Here is a 16,400-nt window from a genome sequence, read left to right as displayed (position 1 = left end):
ACTATAGTGGGTGAATATAATACAACTTTGTCAGGAACTGATAGATTAGTCCAAAAAATAGGTCATAAAAGATACAAACAAGACAATTTTGCAAAAATTGACAACTTTCAATAAATATTAAAAAACTGATATCTGATCATAATTTTCTTAGACCACAATGCAATTAAGTTAAAAATCCATAACCAAAGGCATTTAAAAGCATACGTCTACTAAACTTATTGGTCGTAAGAGAAAACATAATGGAAATTATAAAGTATTTTGTAAAGCAAGTTGCAGAATACATACAGTATACCATTCATGTAGCATTTAGAAACACTGCAAAAACAATAGTAAATGTTGCTTACATATATGGTAACTGTTTAAATAAATAACTGTATGGTGATCAAACACCATATTCAAGGTTGTTGTTTCCTCTCAGGTAGAAGAATGTGAGCTGTCACTGGAGAGGAATACGTTGGATGCTTCATCTGTACTGATTTCTCAAGGTGCTAGATAAGTTCATGAATATTTACATTATTATTTTTTATATCTTTCTGTACAGCTTAAATATGCATACTATATTTTAAAACAACAACAATTACAGTGATTTTGCCAAAATACTCAAACTTTCAGAAAAAATACTTCTGGGTGTTTATTAAAGTTTACAGTTTAGGAAAACAAAAGTACTGTCTTAATTATAGACATCCACTCTATTCAGATCCATCTAGTACCACACACATAGAGCCAACCACAGTCAAAACCCAGGTCCACACCACTAGGATTAAAGATATTTCATTAAAGGAAAATACAAGGCTGTCATTTATCATCATTATTACTTATTTGCACACTGTCATGAAAAGGCTATTTAAGGTAACCAGGCAGTGTAACAAAAGGTATACATAGTATAGGGGAAAAGCCAAAATTATCATTACTTGCAGATAAAGGATTAAATCCCTAGAAAAAGCAAGAGAAATCAACTGAAAAAGTTTTAAAAAGAGATGAGTAATGACTAATGCAAATACAATTCACATTAGCAACAACAAAAATATCTACAAAAAGATTTTAAGAAATGTATAAGTTATAAAAAGAAAATTATAAATTCTCCAGGACATATAATTTAAATGAGGTGCAACAATACTAAAAAGGTACTAGAAAGAAATGGAAGAGAAACTGATTTTTGTGTGTATATAGATAAGTAGAAATTTAATTTATGATGTTTCAAATCAGTGCGAAAAGATGAATTATTCAATAAAGACATTGCGCCATCTTGCTAGACATTTAAAGGGAAAAAAAGCTAGATTCTTATGTATTCAAATAAATTTCAGTGATACAAGGTTTAAACATTTTTTTTAAAAAGGAGAAAATAAGAAATCCATTAAGTGCACAAAAGCATTTATGAAATTAAAAAATCATCTTGGAATAAGGAAGACATTTCCAACTACATCCCTAAAACTAGATTCAGATTTAACAATACCAAAACAGTGATTCAGATTTAACGATAAAAGGAACTTGAGACTGAATGTTCATTTTAAGACCTTTTTTCTCCTCTTCTTTTGAAAGCCATCCCAAACAACGAGGCAAGAAACAAACTCTACCTTTGATAATACCAGAAGATCTGTATAACCTTGAAACTCAGTAAGTGAAGACATAGCAGATAGAATGTTAAACTGAAATGGTTGTGGGGACACCTGGGTGGCTCAGTAAGTTGAGAGGCCAACTTCGGCTCAGGTCATGACCTCATAGTTTGTGAATTCAAGCCCTGCACTGGGTTCTGCTGACGCCTGGGGCCTGCTTGGAATTCTGTCTCCCTTTCTCTCTGTCCCTCCCCTGCTTGCTCTCTCTCTCTCAAAAATAAATAAACTTAAAAAAAATGTGTGTTTACTCTGATTACCCTACAATTCAGGCCAAGAACCAAGAGCCCATTCACATATATAGTGTTACCTATTGGTTTTACTAATAACTTATTATGATCTTATAAATATGATTCACAGATGACACAAACATTTAAGAAAAGCTTCCAACAACAAAAACAGAAAAATAAAATTCAAAGGTAATATAGAAAATGCAGACAAAATAAACATGAAAGGCACTATAATGCTACTTCAGAATAAGGTATTACAGTCATGAAATAAGGAATTAGAATAAGTAAAAGCTCACAGAAATTAAAAAATAATAGCTGAAATAAAAGTGGTGATAGAAAAATTAAGGTTGTCTCCTGGAAGATAGATCAAAGAAGCAAAGATGGAAAATGAGAGACAAGAATAGAGACTCAAGTGTTGAAGAATCACAGTAACCAAAAACAGAGAAATGAGAAAGTTATAACGGAAAAGATAACATTCAACATGATTACTAAAAACAACAACAACAACAACAACAAAAACCCAAAAACCAAAAACCAACTTACATTATCATGAACTTCCAAAACGTCACGGATATTAAAAAAAAAATCTAAATGGTTACAAAGAGGAATAAAAAAATGAAAGGATCAGACTGGCATCAGATTTCTCAAAAATAACATTGGAAGCTAGTTAATAATGGAGCAATGTCTTCAAAATTCTAACTGAAAATGATTTTCAATATAATTCTATACCCAGTTTAACTATCCTTCAACATTTTATGGTAAAATAAATATAGGAGATTCATTAAGTCTCCAAATATTTACTGATGACATACTCTTTCTCAGGAACTTGTAAGGGGATACATTCCATTCAACAGGGAGAATTAGAAAAGGGGAAGACCTGGGGTCCTAGTAGGCAGTAGATCTAACAAAGGAGAGGAGCGCCCAAGACAGCAGAGAAGGGAAGTTCCAGGACAAGAAGTGTGCCTCAGAGTCATAGTGCAAATAGTCCATACTGGAATACATAGAAGGAAGGCTCTACAAAGGATGTTTCCAAGAAAGAAAAGCAAAAGATTGTTTAATTGGAGAATTTTATTAAGTAGTAGTTTACAGAGGGGTTGGGACTTAGCCTGAAAGCCAAGAAAAACTAAGTAAATGAAAACATATGGTAGTTATTGGCTCCAGACCAAAAAGAAAAAAAAATCGATCACAGTACATTATCTGGCTGAGTAAACTAAAAAGGAAACACTAGGGGCACCTGGGTGGCTCAGTCGGTTAGGCATCCGGCTTCAGCTCAGGTCATGATTTCACAGTTCGTGGGTTCAAGCCCCACGTCGGGCTCTGTGCTGACAGCTCAGAGCCTGGAGCCTGGTTTGGATTCTGCGTCTCCCTCTCTCTCTGACCCTCCCCTGCTCATGCTCTGTCTCTCAAAAATAAATAAATGTTAATTAAAAAAAAAAAGGAATCACTAGAAACAAAGTACATGAAAGCTATCATACACAAAAGGAGACAGGGCCCAAGTAATTTTTACCTTCCATCACACACATTCCTATAAAATGAGGGCTGGGGCTAAGTCTCCTCCAGGTAGATAGCTAAGAACCTCAGTGGATTATTAATCTAAAAAAGCTAGGTCCTGGGGCACCTGGGTGGCTAGGTCACTTAAGTGTCCGACTCTTGGTTACGGCACAGTTCGTGGGTTCAAGCTCCACATTGAGCTGCTCCATGCTCTCAGCTGGGAGCTGCCTGGGATTTTCCCTCTCTCTCAAAATAAATAAATAAACTTAAAAAAAAAATAAAATAAAATAAAAGAGCTAAGTGTTGAATGGAGTCTGATCCATTCTAAAGGGTTTTAAGCCCATGAGAAACTGGCTACAGGATCAAGTTATAAATGGATATTAAGGCAACTTACTTATCACCATCTTAAGGCATTCAGGATTGTCTTGAATAAGCGGTTCAGCTTGTACTGTTTTACTTAAGAAATTCTTTGATATAAGAGGAAACCTGACTTTAGCAAGGATATCAACCATAAATGGCTGGCGATTAGGTTCATCATATTTCAACCATCTGACAGCAGCATCATAAACCTAAGGGGGGAAAGACAGCATAGTAAAGTTCTTAGAAGGCAGCAACATTTCCAATTACCTACGTTTACTCTCACATTGAAGGTCAGGGGAGGATCTCATAAAGACACAACCACTTCTTCCCAATATTTTATTCAGACATTTTCTTTCATTCCCTAACACTTGGCTGTACTTCCTAACAGTTTATACACAGCTCTAATGATTCTTATAAGTAATATATTTTTTAGAATTACTAGTATATAATGTAATGACAGGGAGGATACTGAATTTATTTTTTAAAACAAAATATAACTTCTTTTCAGGAGCTATGATGTACATTTCTACTGAAACAGATCTATTAGTCAATGATAGTGTCAATACATGTTTACTTGGTACCAGGGACATAGTTTAATTTCCTAAGAGGATGTCCATCTTAAGAGAAATGAAGTTCATTATGATTTTTATTTTAATATATTCCTGAATTGTGAACTGATAGACTTATCTGCTACCAGAAACTTTATGATATAAGAATTCTATTTTTTAAAAAATACATTACAAATTATGTAAGAATTGTTTTCAAAATAGTACTGTAGCATTTACCTCTCCAAGTGCAAGTTTATCAACACAACTTGATTTATGAATCACTAGTTTTTTATTGTTATTGTTGTTTTAAAGTAGGTTCCATGCCCAATGTACAGTCTGAGCTCATAGCCATGAGACTGAGTCACATGTTCTAGTGACTAAGCCAGCCAGGTGCCCCACAAATCAGTTCAGACACACTGAAAACACACCCATTATTTCATAAACAAACATATCTGCTACATGTTTAAGCTACTTAAATTAGTTAATTTGGGGTTGGTGTTAATATGGAGTAATTTCTGATCTCCATATGAAGTGATTTTTTATGGACATCGGTCTATTTTTTTTAAAATAAACCTTCAATCTTGGAAAAGTTTTAGACTTACAGAAAAACTGCAAAGATAGCACAGAGTTTCCATATACTCTGCACCCAGTTGTCAGAATGTTACATTAGTATGATCCTCTTAGCACAACTAATGATCCATTATTAACTAAAGTCCGTATTTCCAAAAACACTTTAGTTTTTTATCGATTTTTTTCTCTGTCCCATAATCCCATAAGAGATACCACAACACATTTATTCATTATGTCACCTTAGGGTCTTCTAGACTATGACAGTTTTGAAGACTTTCCTTATTTCTGATTAGTTGGACAGTTTCAAATTCTGGTCAGGTTATTTTGTGAAATGTCTCTCAATTTGGGTTTGTCTGATGTTTTTCTCATGATTAGACTAGGATTGTTTTTTGGCAGAAAGACTACAGAGGTGCCATGCCATTCTTCTTATTATATGAAGGGTACCTGATATCAACATGACTTATCACTGACGGTATTAACCAGTAAAGTAATGCTCATCAGGTTTGACAATCTAGGTAATATTTGCCAGGTTCCTTCAGAATGGTTATTTTTAATGCCCTTTCTATAATGCATATAAGTCAGTTAATTTTGGTCATAGGTCACAGAACTAAGGTGTTTTTTTGTTTGTATTTCCCTAGTCAGGTCTTCCAGGTCCAATCTGTCAACTTGTAGACTAATATAATGCTCTGGGTCATGAAGACTGGACACAAAGAGCTCAGTGCTAATCTCTTACCTTGAGAACAAAAGTAACTCAAAGCATGTGATCTGACAGTACCTCTATTAGTTTCCTATTGCTGATATAACAAATGAAATACAGAGAAGGATATGGGACTGAAAACAGGGATTAAATTAATGTCTGCATTTCAAAGTGTTAGTCCACCCAGCTCCCAAATGACTGTACCCAGCTTACACCTCCGTCAGTTTATTTGACAGTTCTGGAGGTTGAATCCAAAATGGGTCACAATAGGCCAAAATCAGTGGGTCATCAGGAATGCCTGAAGGCTCTAGAGGAGAAAGCATCTCCTTGCCTTTTTCAGAGTCTACCAGGCTCCTGCATTCGTTGGCTTGTGGCCTCTTCCTCCATCATCAAAGCCAACAGTAACTGGCCAACTCGTTCTCACACTGCATCACACTGACAGTGACTCTTCTGCCTCCTTCTTCCACATTTAAGGACTCTTGAGATTACACTGGGCCCACCTGGATCATCTCTTCATCTCAAAGATCTTTAACTGCATCTGCAAAGTCCTACTGCCTTGTAAGGTAACACACTCACAGGTTCCGGCGATTAGGATGTGGATACCCTCGGGGGGGAAGCACTGTTCTTCCTACCACGGTGCCCAATAACTTCATTTCTACCAAACAGCCTATCTCTCAAAAGAGCAAGCCTTAAAAGCACCCAAGACTTACTTTTCCTAAGAAAAAGACTTTGGAATACTCTGTTTAATGTAAAGAACACATTCTCTCACACTATGATTCTTTCCTTTGTCATGTATCCAAGCACGAAACATAAGAAATCAATAAGGATATTTTACTAAGAAAAAAGTGAGAAGACAATTTGGTCACCTGATCCTCTGCTCTCACAGTCAGAGTGTCCTGGTTGAGGAGATGTGTAACTCGCTTGACATCAAGTTGCAGAAATTCATCAGTTTTGTAAACTTCAGTAAAATGCTGATGAATAAAGTCATCTGCAGTTGCTTTCAATTCAGGACAGTCCAGACACTCTGCTAGCACACTTATACCTACACATAAAGAAATCAATGAATAGAAAATCACTTTACAAATCCCCAAACACACATTGAAAACAAAGTAGGACTCCAAAAACGGAGGCTGAATGAATTTAACAAATGTGGATCCTTTTCTGTTCTACTGGTTTATTCCTTTGCCAATACTATACTGAATTAAATATGGCCAATATTGATACTTTGTAGAAAAAGCCCCTTCAATGTTTTTTCATATTTTTCTTGGCTGTTAAACATTTTCTCTTGCAAAGAGATTTTAAAATAAGCATATAACATTCTACTGTAAAAATTCCTGATATAATTTGACTTAGGATTGCACTGAATTTCTGGATTACTGTGAGGGACTGTTCCACAACACGGAGGAGCTCCTCTTAGGAACACGACATGTATCTCCACTTAGATTTTTTACGATCTTCAATGTAATTACACAGCTTTCTTTATATAAACCCTTATACATTTCCCATTCAGCCTTTTCCTAGCTGTTCTGTTTTTTTTGAGAGGGAAGTGTCCCACACCCCTCAACTGGTTATTAATGTTCCATCTCAGGAATCTGTAAAGTACTGTCCATGAGCTAAATCCAGCCCACAGTCAGCTGGTCAGCAACTAAAAACATTTTTCATGTTTTTATTTTTATTAAAAAAATTTTTTTTTAATGTTTATTTATAAGAGAGAAAGAGAGACAAAGTGTGATAAGGGGAGGAACAGAGAGAGAGGCAGACACAGAATCCGAAGCAAGCTCCAGGCTCCAAGCTGTCAGCACAGAGCCTGATGCAGGGCTCGAACTCACAAACTGCAAGATCATGACCTGAGCCGAAGTCGGTCGCTTAACTGAGCTGTCCAGATGCCCCAATGTTGCTAAAGGGTAATAAAAAAAAAAAGCGGGGCAGAGGGAAAGGGAAAAGAAGTGTCAAGAACCATATGTGACACGTACATAACATATGAAGCCTAAAATATTTAGCTATCTGGCCCTATACAGAAAAAGTTTGCCAATCCGTCTTCTAAATAAATCCACTGATTATTGTGTGTAATTCTGTTGCAGGCCTCTCTTCAAAGTCAGAAGTTGAATTTTTTTCAGATCATTATCTTTGATTTTCTGCGTTTCAACTCATGTTTCTAAAGATAATGAGTTTTGATGCTTTCACATTTATACCATAGAGATTCTCATAACTGATGCCTGCTAATGAACTTGTCAGATTAACTGCTATTTTCTAATACTAACCAATGCCATGGCATGCTAGATGCTCATGGTGAGCAGTCAGCTATAGCTATGTATGTATGCTCCCAGCAGAGAGAGGGGATCTTCATCAAGAACCAGTATTTGTTTATGAACTAATTTCTGGCAGTTGAATTGTTGTAGTTATGCAACCCAATTAAATACCATGCAGTTCAATAAAATATGAATGTGAAAAGAAAACAGGTGTTTCTATGAAAACCAATCTTAAGATTTCAGACAAACTTGAGAAAAGCTCAAATTAGGCATGACCAAGACAAGTGCTAAGAGCTGGAAAAACACTGCAAAATTCTAGGGGGACTCTACACTTAGACTAAGTTCTCAATTCATTTCAAGGAAACTAAAATTTAAAAAACATTATATATATTATTGGTGTGATTTATGTAAGACATGACATGGATCAGTACTGAAAGAATAGGTATGGGCCTCACAAAGCCTGGAAGATTGGTATACTTACGTCCTATATTAAACACTTTTATAGCAGAGACTCTTTTATTTAACCACTCACTGTTTTAATGACATTTTAAATTAGACTAATGTCTAATTTAACTTGTGTTCTGATTATGCCTGTTAAGGAAGCTTTTACTGTTTCCTTATTTTTTCTTGACTGATCGCATTAATGGAAATCTCCAGCAGAAAGTTGAATAGTGGCATGTTTCCACGTAAAGAATATTTGCTATTGGTTTCAGACACAGGTTAATTAGACACTATTTCTAGTTTAAGATTTTTTTTCCAAATATTGAGAATGGGTACTGAAAATATAAAAGTGCCTTCAGCATCTGTTGCTATGATTATACAGATTTTTCCCCCTATAGCTTGGTAGTAATATTAAATGGTGTTATTTAAAAAAAATTTTTTTTAATGTTTTATTTATTTCTGGGGGAGAGAGAGAGAGACAGAGTGAGCAGGGGAGGGTCAGAGAGAGAGGGAGACACAGAATCTGAAGCAAGCTGCAGGCTCTGAGCTAGCTGTCAGCACAGAGACCAACACGGGGCTTGAACCCATGAACCGTGAGATCATGACCTGAGCCGAAGTCGGACGCTAAACCAACTGAGCCACTCAGACGCCCCTAAATTGTGTTAGATTCTTAAACATTCAATCATTTTGACATTTCTGAAGTAAATCCTACTGGGTCACAAAGTATTATTATTATTGTTTTAATTAACAAACTTTAATTTCCACAGCAGTTGTAGATTCACAACAAAATTTAGTAGAAAGCAGAGTTCCCATATACTTCAGTTCTACACATAAACAATCTCCTCCATTATCAACATCCTACACCAGAGTGGTAAAGTGTTATAATCATTGTTTCTTTTAAAAAAATTTTTTAGATGTTTATTTATTTTTGAGAGAGAGGGAGGCAGAGTGTGAGTAGGGGAGGGGCAGAGAGGCAGACACAGAATCTGAAGCAGGCTCCAGTCTCCAAGCTGTCAGCACAGAGCCTGACGCAGGGCTCGAACTCATGAACTATGAGATCATGACCTGGGCCCAAATTGTATGCTTAACCAACTGAGCCACCCATGTGCCCCATAAATCACTGTTTCTAAGTGAAACTAAAATCACATGTGTGTGCACACATATGTTCTCTATCCAGTGCTGGCATCTCAACAATCCTACCTTTGTAGAATAAAGTTTTCTATCCATGTCTATTGATTTACAAAAATTTAAGCAATATAGAATTAATCTATTGCTTGAAAGCTTGGTAGAATTAACACATAAAACCATCAAGCCTAGTACATTTGCTGGGAACAAATCTTTACCTTTTCAACATTTCTATTTCTGGGTTTCAACTTTTAAAGACAACTTTGATTATTTGTATTTTGTGCTCATAATTTGATATTGTTTCTTTGACCTTTTCTAATTCTTGTTTGTTTTATGATCTTTCCTTCTGCATTAGACTTGTTGACTTACTTTATACCATTTTTTGAAATATTTAGCTTTTGTTTACCTGGCCAAGTCTACAGTCTATTAGTGTTTTCTATTTTATTAATTTTGCTTTCAAAGATATTTTCTTCTACTTTCATTAGATGTTTAAAGCTTTTCCCCCTCCCTATACCTCTTTGAGTAGAATACTCAGTCAAGGAAAGATAAAAATACATGCATTTATTTGGAAAATATTTTAAGACAACAAATTCTAAGAAATACTTTGGTCACTGGGGCACCTGGGTGGCTCAGTCAGTTAAGCATTTGACTTCAGCTCAGGTCATGATCTCATGGTTTGTTGGTTTGAGCCCCTCATTGGGCTCTCTGCTGTTAGCGCAGAGCCTACTTTGGATCTTCTCTCTCTTTTTCTCTGCTCCTCCTCCTCCTCTCTCAAAAATAAACATTAATTTTTTTTAAAGTACTACTTTGGTCACATTCCAGAGGTTTTGGTTGGTTTATTTGATACTTACTGTCATATATTTCCATTTGGCCTATAAGTTCATTTTTAATACCTCTTTAAAAAATTTTTTCTAAATAATTCCTCAGTAAGTGTTCAGAATGTAGTGGGAGGAAATAGCTTTCCTTTTGAGGTTAGTCCACAGCTTTACTGCACTGTGATCAGTGGATATAGACTGTCCCTTCTTTTAGGTGCTCCAGATTGTGTGTGGCTGGTGAGAGATATTTGTGAACCTGGAGGGGGTGTTTGAAGACTGTAGGTGTTCTCTGATTACTGAGTAAAAACACTCTGCGGTATCTACTTAAACAAGTTTGTATTGTTCAAATTCTCACACTTTTCCTAAGTTTGATTTGAGATTTCTATGCAATTGTGTGTGTGTGTTGTGTGTGTGTGTGTGTGTGTGTGTGTGTGTGTTTGAACTCCCAACCCCGAGATTAAGTCACATGTTTCACCAACTGAACTGAGCCAGCCAGGCACCCACCTAGGCAATTCTGTGAGTTACTCAAAAGCTTCCAATAAATTCCTTTTCTGTTTAAACTAACAAAATCAGTTTATTTGACTTGCAACTAAGGAAGCTAACCCAGCACATCTCTATCTTGAGATCTTCACCTCACTTTGCTGTAGTAATTCCCCCAACACTTTCCTCAGAAGGCTACAGGTAGATTATACACTGTGTTTTTTCCAATATCTCAAATGAACAATGTTTTTAAGTGTAATTCTTTTTTTCTCCCTCTACCATTTGAATATCTAATGCTATTGTCTTCTAACTTCCAGTTGCAGATAAAAAATTAATGTCATTCTGATTCTTTTTCTTTTATAAGTAACCTTTTACGTTAATTATCTATTGGTGCAGGAAAAACAACCCCAAAACTTAGTGGCTCAAAGTAACAAAAATGTATTATTTCTTGCACTTCTATGGGTCAAGTGGGTGGTTCTTTTGATCTGGGCTGGTTTAGCTAAATCTCTGCAGTCAGTTGGATGCTCAGTGGGACTGGATGTCTTGCCTGGGCTCATTCACATACCTGGTAATAGGCAAGCTGGTTGGTGAAGGAGACATCAGCTTGTATAGCTCATCTGTGCCCCAACTGGTCTCTAATCTTCTTTTCATGATGGCAGAAGAGTCCCCAGCAGCAAAGCAGGGCAAGCCCCAAAGCACATTTGTTTAAACTTTTTGCTCATGTCACATTTGCAAATGTCCCATGGGCTAAAGCAAGCCATGTGGCCAAGCCTAGGTTACAAGGGGAAAAAGACTCCACTTCTTGATGGAAGAGCTACAGTTACATATATAAAGGGGTATACATACAAGGATGAAAAGAATTTGTGACCAATTTCTGGTAAACTATCCTATCTTTTCCTCTAAAAGCTTATAAATTCCTTTTTGACATTGATTTTTAAAAATTAAGATACAATACATGCAACATAAAACTTACCATTAGTGATTTAGTATATTCAACATGTTGTGTCACCATCACCACTATCTAGTGCCAGAGCATTTTTATCACCTCAGTTTTCTTGGGGCACACGGGTCACTCAGCTGGTTAAGCATCCGACTTTTGATTTCAGCTCAGGTCATGATCTCACGGTTTGTGAGACCAAGCCCTGTGTCGGGCTCTGCACTGACAGCACAGAGCTGTTTGGGATTCTCTCTCTCTCTGCTCCTCCCCCATTCAGGCTCACTTTCTCTCTCTCAAAATAAATAAACATTAAAAAAAAACCAAAGAAGTTCTTACTTGATTTTGTAGGCAAAAAATATCACTAGGATATGTTCAGGAGAAGAAAATCTTTACTGCATCAGGTCTGGTCGTTGGTACAACTTAGTGTTAAAGTTTTTTAAAACCCAAATAAGTTTTCTTTTATGATTTCTTTGATATTGCTTTCCTCTACCTGTTCCTTCTGGAATTCCTACTTCATATCAGTGTCTCCGTATCTTCCTTTCATGTCTTTTATGTTTTTACTAATGATTTCCATTTCTGTGCATTTTTGTTATCATAAGGTAGTTTTCTCTATTTTCTTTAATTTGATTTTTAGGAACATCCATTCTGTTTTTCAATTAAATTTTAAGGGAAATCATGGCTCTCCTTTCTTTTTTAAGGTCTCCATTTCTTAAATGAAAATTGTCAAAAAAAAAAAAAGGGGGGGGGCACCTGGATGGCTTAGTCAGTTGAGTGTCTGACTTCAGCTCAGGTCATGATCTCACAGTTCGTGGGTTCGAGCCCTGTGTCGGGCTCTGTGCTGACAGTTCAGAGCCTGGAGCCTGCTTAACATTCTGGGTCTCCCTCTCCTGCTTGTGCTCTCTCTCTCAAAAATAAATAAAGACTAAAAATTTTTGAAAAAAGAAAGAAAGAAAATTGTCTACAAGAGCCATTCGTTTTGGCTGTTTAGCTTGATTTCTGTCCTTCAAACTAGCGGGTTTCCTTTAACCTGGTATGATCTTTGCCCAATTCCCTCAGGTGCCATGGGTGCCTCTAAGCATTCAGCTTGTTGGGATCTCCTGGGCAGCAGAGAACTGACAAGCAGTAAAAACAAAAACAGGAGTTCTCCAATCAGCTCACAGGGAGAGCCACCTCAGGGCTATAAAGAATGCAGGCATGGGGCGCCTGGGTGGCTTAGTCGGTTAAGCGTCCGACTTTCACTTAGGTCATGATCTCGCGGTTCGTGGGTTCGAGCCCCGTGTCGGGCTCTGTGCTGACTGCCAGCTCAGAGCCTGGAGCCTGTTTCAGTCTGTGACTCCCTCTCTCTCTGACCCTCCCCTGCTCACACTGTCTCTCTCTCTCTCTCTCTCCCCTAGAAATAAATAAAACATTTAAAAAAAAAAAAAAAAAAGAATGCAGGCAGTTCCCTAGGGTACTGAGACTCGCTGCACTTGGCTCAACTGGCTGGGCCACTATCTTTGCCCCAGGCTCAGTCAGAGAATCAGGCTCTCTCCTAGGCTGCTAAGCTATTCTTCCTCTCAGCTTTGAAAACAATGATCCAGAAGGCATCCAGAAGTAACACTCCCAACTGGTCTCCTTGGAAGCCCAAAGCCTATGATGTGATTAGCACAAACTTGCTCCAGGTTCCACCATATCCACTTCCTACTATGGCTTTTTTTCCTAGTTAAATCACCTGGTTGGAAATTTAGAGTGCTAGGGAGAGGTAGGAAAAAATACTTAAGCCATCGTCTTCCAAAAAACTCCTTTGAATTTATTTTATAATAAATTTTGTGAGACTATATATTTATACAAGGGAGAATAAGTAAAATCTCAGGAATATAAATTTTATTGATGAATAGAGCCCCAAACTGTGGCCCAGAGAAATAGAGGGATTCACTCCAGAGTGTTTCTGCTGCACAGATGAGATTAGAACTGGCCTTTTATTTCCTAACATATGAGTCTTTTACTTTGTGAAAGTAAATTAAGTAAAATAAATTCCACCAGTATATTCACTTGCACAGCTACTTCCTGTCCTGTTCCATTTGGTCCATTTCCTTTTGTGGATACTAGACACAAACACATTCCCATCCCCATTGCCTGCCTTTTATCCCTCCCTAAAACTTATCCTGTTTCCTATTTACCTGCCTGCTAAGATCTTTTACTCTGTATTCGCAGTAGGGGTGTGTGACAGATGGAGTAATGAACTGTCTAGTAGGAGGGGAGCCTAAAAACAGGGGACAGAGAAGGCTTGTAAACTTCTCATGTGCCTCTAGGAGCCCTTTGTCCAGCTGTTGACTTCTTTTTATCAGCACCTCTCATCTTCTCTCTTGTGTCAAAAATCTTTGCATTGGCTGGATTCTCAGGCCTGTCTCTCTATTGCCCTTGATTCAGCTTTCCTCCCCTCCCTGCTTTCCTAGGACTCCTACCCTGATTCTCTTCCCCTCTGAATCACAGCAAGGGTAGGAAAATATAACTACAAAAATCTGGATGTTCATTTATATGCCCCTAAAGATTATTTCACAGTGGAAAGCATACCATATCACACCCTGGAAAACTCTGATCAACTATTTCTGCTTTTCCTGACATGAAATATGAAATATAAAATACTTTATTAATGGGCTTAAAATAGAGTGCTGAGGCACTTGGTTGGCTCAATTGGTTAAGCATCTATCCGACTCTTGGTTTCAGTGCAGGTCATGATCTTGCAGTTTGTGAGTCTGAGACTGTATCAGGCTCGGCACTGACAGCGTGGAGCCTGCTTGGGAATTCTCTCTGCCCCTCTCCTGCTTGCGACTGACCTCTCTCTCAGTCTCTCTCTCAAAAATAAGTAAATACTTAAAAAAATAAAAGAAAATAGAGTACCATAGCAGTCTATTAGTGTCTTAATTTACAGTTTAGGATATGTAAGTGTTCTAGTATACAATAACATATTTAATAATAGGGAGAGGCAACATGGGATAGTAGTTAAGAACAAGATTACCTGAATTCCAACTCTAGCTCCTCCACATACTAGCTATAAGACCTCGGGTAACAGACACAAGCTGTTCTGTCATCTCTGATAGACCAGAGCAATCATAAGTACTTCAACAAAGGTGAACATTCATGTTTATGATATGCCACACCACCACCAGATGCAATCCTTACTTTTTGTTCTAGATACACAAAAACTCATTATTAAAACTATTTCATATTTTGGAGAATGTAATGGGCTTGTTGCTTCTCAGGTTAATAGGCATCTCCCTAAGTGTCTCTTAAAATGTATTTTAAGTGTATTTTCTAGTAGACAATGTCTTTAAAATTAAATGAGGACACTTAGAATGACACTTTTTTTTCTTTATTAAAATACACATTAAAGTTCGTTTTGGTTTTTATTTTAAGTAGGAATACGATTTCTTACCAAGACAATTTGAAGCATCAACTTGTTCTTTCAAAAAATCAACACACATTTTCTTCACAGGTTCAATTTGGTACTGGTTTGCTGCATCTAACAAAGACTGAACGTTGTTGCTATTCACAGAAATTCTGCAAAGAAGTTAAAGTACATTTAATTTCCTATAATTTTTTATTATTTAAATAATGCTATTGTAAATTGTATCCTACTAGCCCCCAAAATTAAACACAAAATTAAGCTTTTCAGTCCTTGCTTGCATTAGTATGGCATAAGCTACTCAAACTTCCCCATCCTTGTGGTTTTTCCTGTTGAAGAATCTGGAGCACATCACTTTGTCTACCACTCTGCCATGGTAGATCCCAACCTTACTCCTACACAATAGAAATGATCCTTCTTAACTTACCTAGCAGTATAAGCAAATTCCACAAGTTGTTCAATAATGTCAGGTTCAGCATCTTTGAGTTCAACTTCAAAGGACTTTGATTCAAGCATGTTAGCTAAAATGAAGAGAAGAAATATAAATGACATGACTATTATCACTAGGTTAACTGAGGACCAGATCATTCCAGGCCATGTTAAATCTGGAGAATAACTGGACAGAGATCTGTTAAAAAAATATCCCAGAAAGCCCAACATTCGTATAATAAATGCAAATTAATTCTCCACACTTGAGATATGCTTTAAATTAAAATAAGCTAAGAAATTAGTGAATTAGTGTACTTCTTTAAAAAAAAAATGGCCAAGTAAACAGAGATACATAAAACTAGATTTAGTATCCCCAACTCCTAAAATAATTTAGCGGCACTCTTCTAAACTGCTATGAGCAAAACTACATCTGATGTAGCTGGAACCAATCTACAAGAACAATGACAATTGTTCAACTAGAAACTCCATCTCCATCAATAAAGACTTTGGCCTGTAGGGCTAATGAAAGGATATTTTTCTTTTGATTAAACATCATCATAACCACTTTTCATCTCTTCCTGTTTTATGGCCTTAATTTCTCAAGTGCTTTAAAAACTAGATATTTTCTTATTTTTTTTAAAAAATAATTTAAGTTTATCTATTTTGAGAGCGAGAGAGAACAAGCTAGAGAGAGCGAGCACAAGCAGCGGAGGGGCAGAGAGAGAAGGAGAGACAGAATCCCAAGCAGGCTCTGTACCAACACCACAGAGCCCGATGCAGGGCTCAGACTCACAAACTGTGAGATCATGACCTAAGCTGAGTTGGATACTTAACCGGCTGAGCCACCTAGGCACCCTTCTTTTTTTTAAGTTTATTTATTTTGAGAGAGACACAGATAGTGTGAATGGGGGAGTGGCAGAGAGAGAGAGAGAGACAGAGACAGAGAGAGGGAGAGAGAGAATCCCAAGCAGGCTTGCACAGTCAGCACAGAGCCCCATGTGGGGCTCAAACTCATGAAACCTCGAGATCATGA

At 37.0% G+C, this 16,400-nt stretch overlaps 1 protein-coding gene across 3 annotated transcripts in view; it reads right to left on the bottom strand.

The window, feature by feature from the left end:
• The window catches only part of KLHL7 (kelch like family member 7), a 59,385-nt gene that overhangs the window by 21,528 nt on the left and 21,457 nt on the right, over positions 1–16,400 (bottom strand). For all 3 annotated transcript variants that reach the window (XM_039222517.1, XM_039222518.1, XM_039222519.1), the window contains exons 3-6: positions 15,366–15,459; positions 14,969–15,093; positions 6,373–6,548; positions 3,726–3,900 (exon numbers count right to left, since the gene is read on the bottom strand). In XM_039222517.1, coding sequence (XP_039078448.1) covers positions 3,726–3,900; positions 6,373–6,548; positions 14,969–15,093; positions 15,366–15,459 — 570 coding nt within the window. The remainder of the gene's footprint in view (positions 1–3,725; positions 3,901–6,372; positions 6,549–14,968; positions 15,094–15,365; positions 15,460–16,400) is intronic.

The sequence above is a fragment of the Hyaena hyaena genome, unplaced genomic scaffold, assembly GCF_003009895.1.
Source record: "Hyaena hyaena isolate Hyena2069 unplaced genomic scaffold, ASM300989v1 scaffold_1148, whole genome shotgun sequence".
Classification (NCBI taxonomy): Eukaryota; Metazoa; Chordata; class Mammalia; order Carnivora; family Hyaenidae; genus Hyaena; species Hyaena hyaena.
Note: the sequence above shows the minus strand (reverse complement) of the source record. Positions and strands in the feature narration are given on the sequence as shown.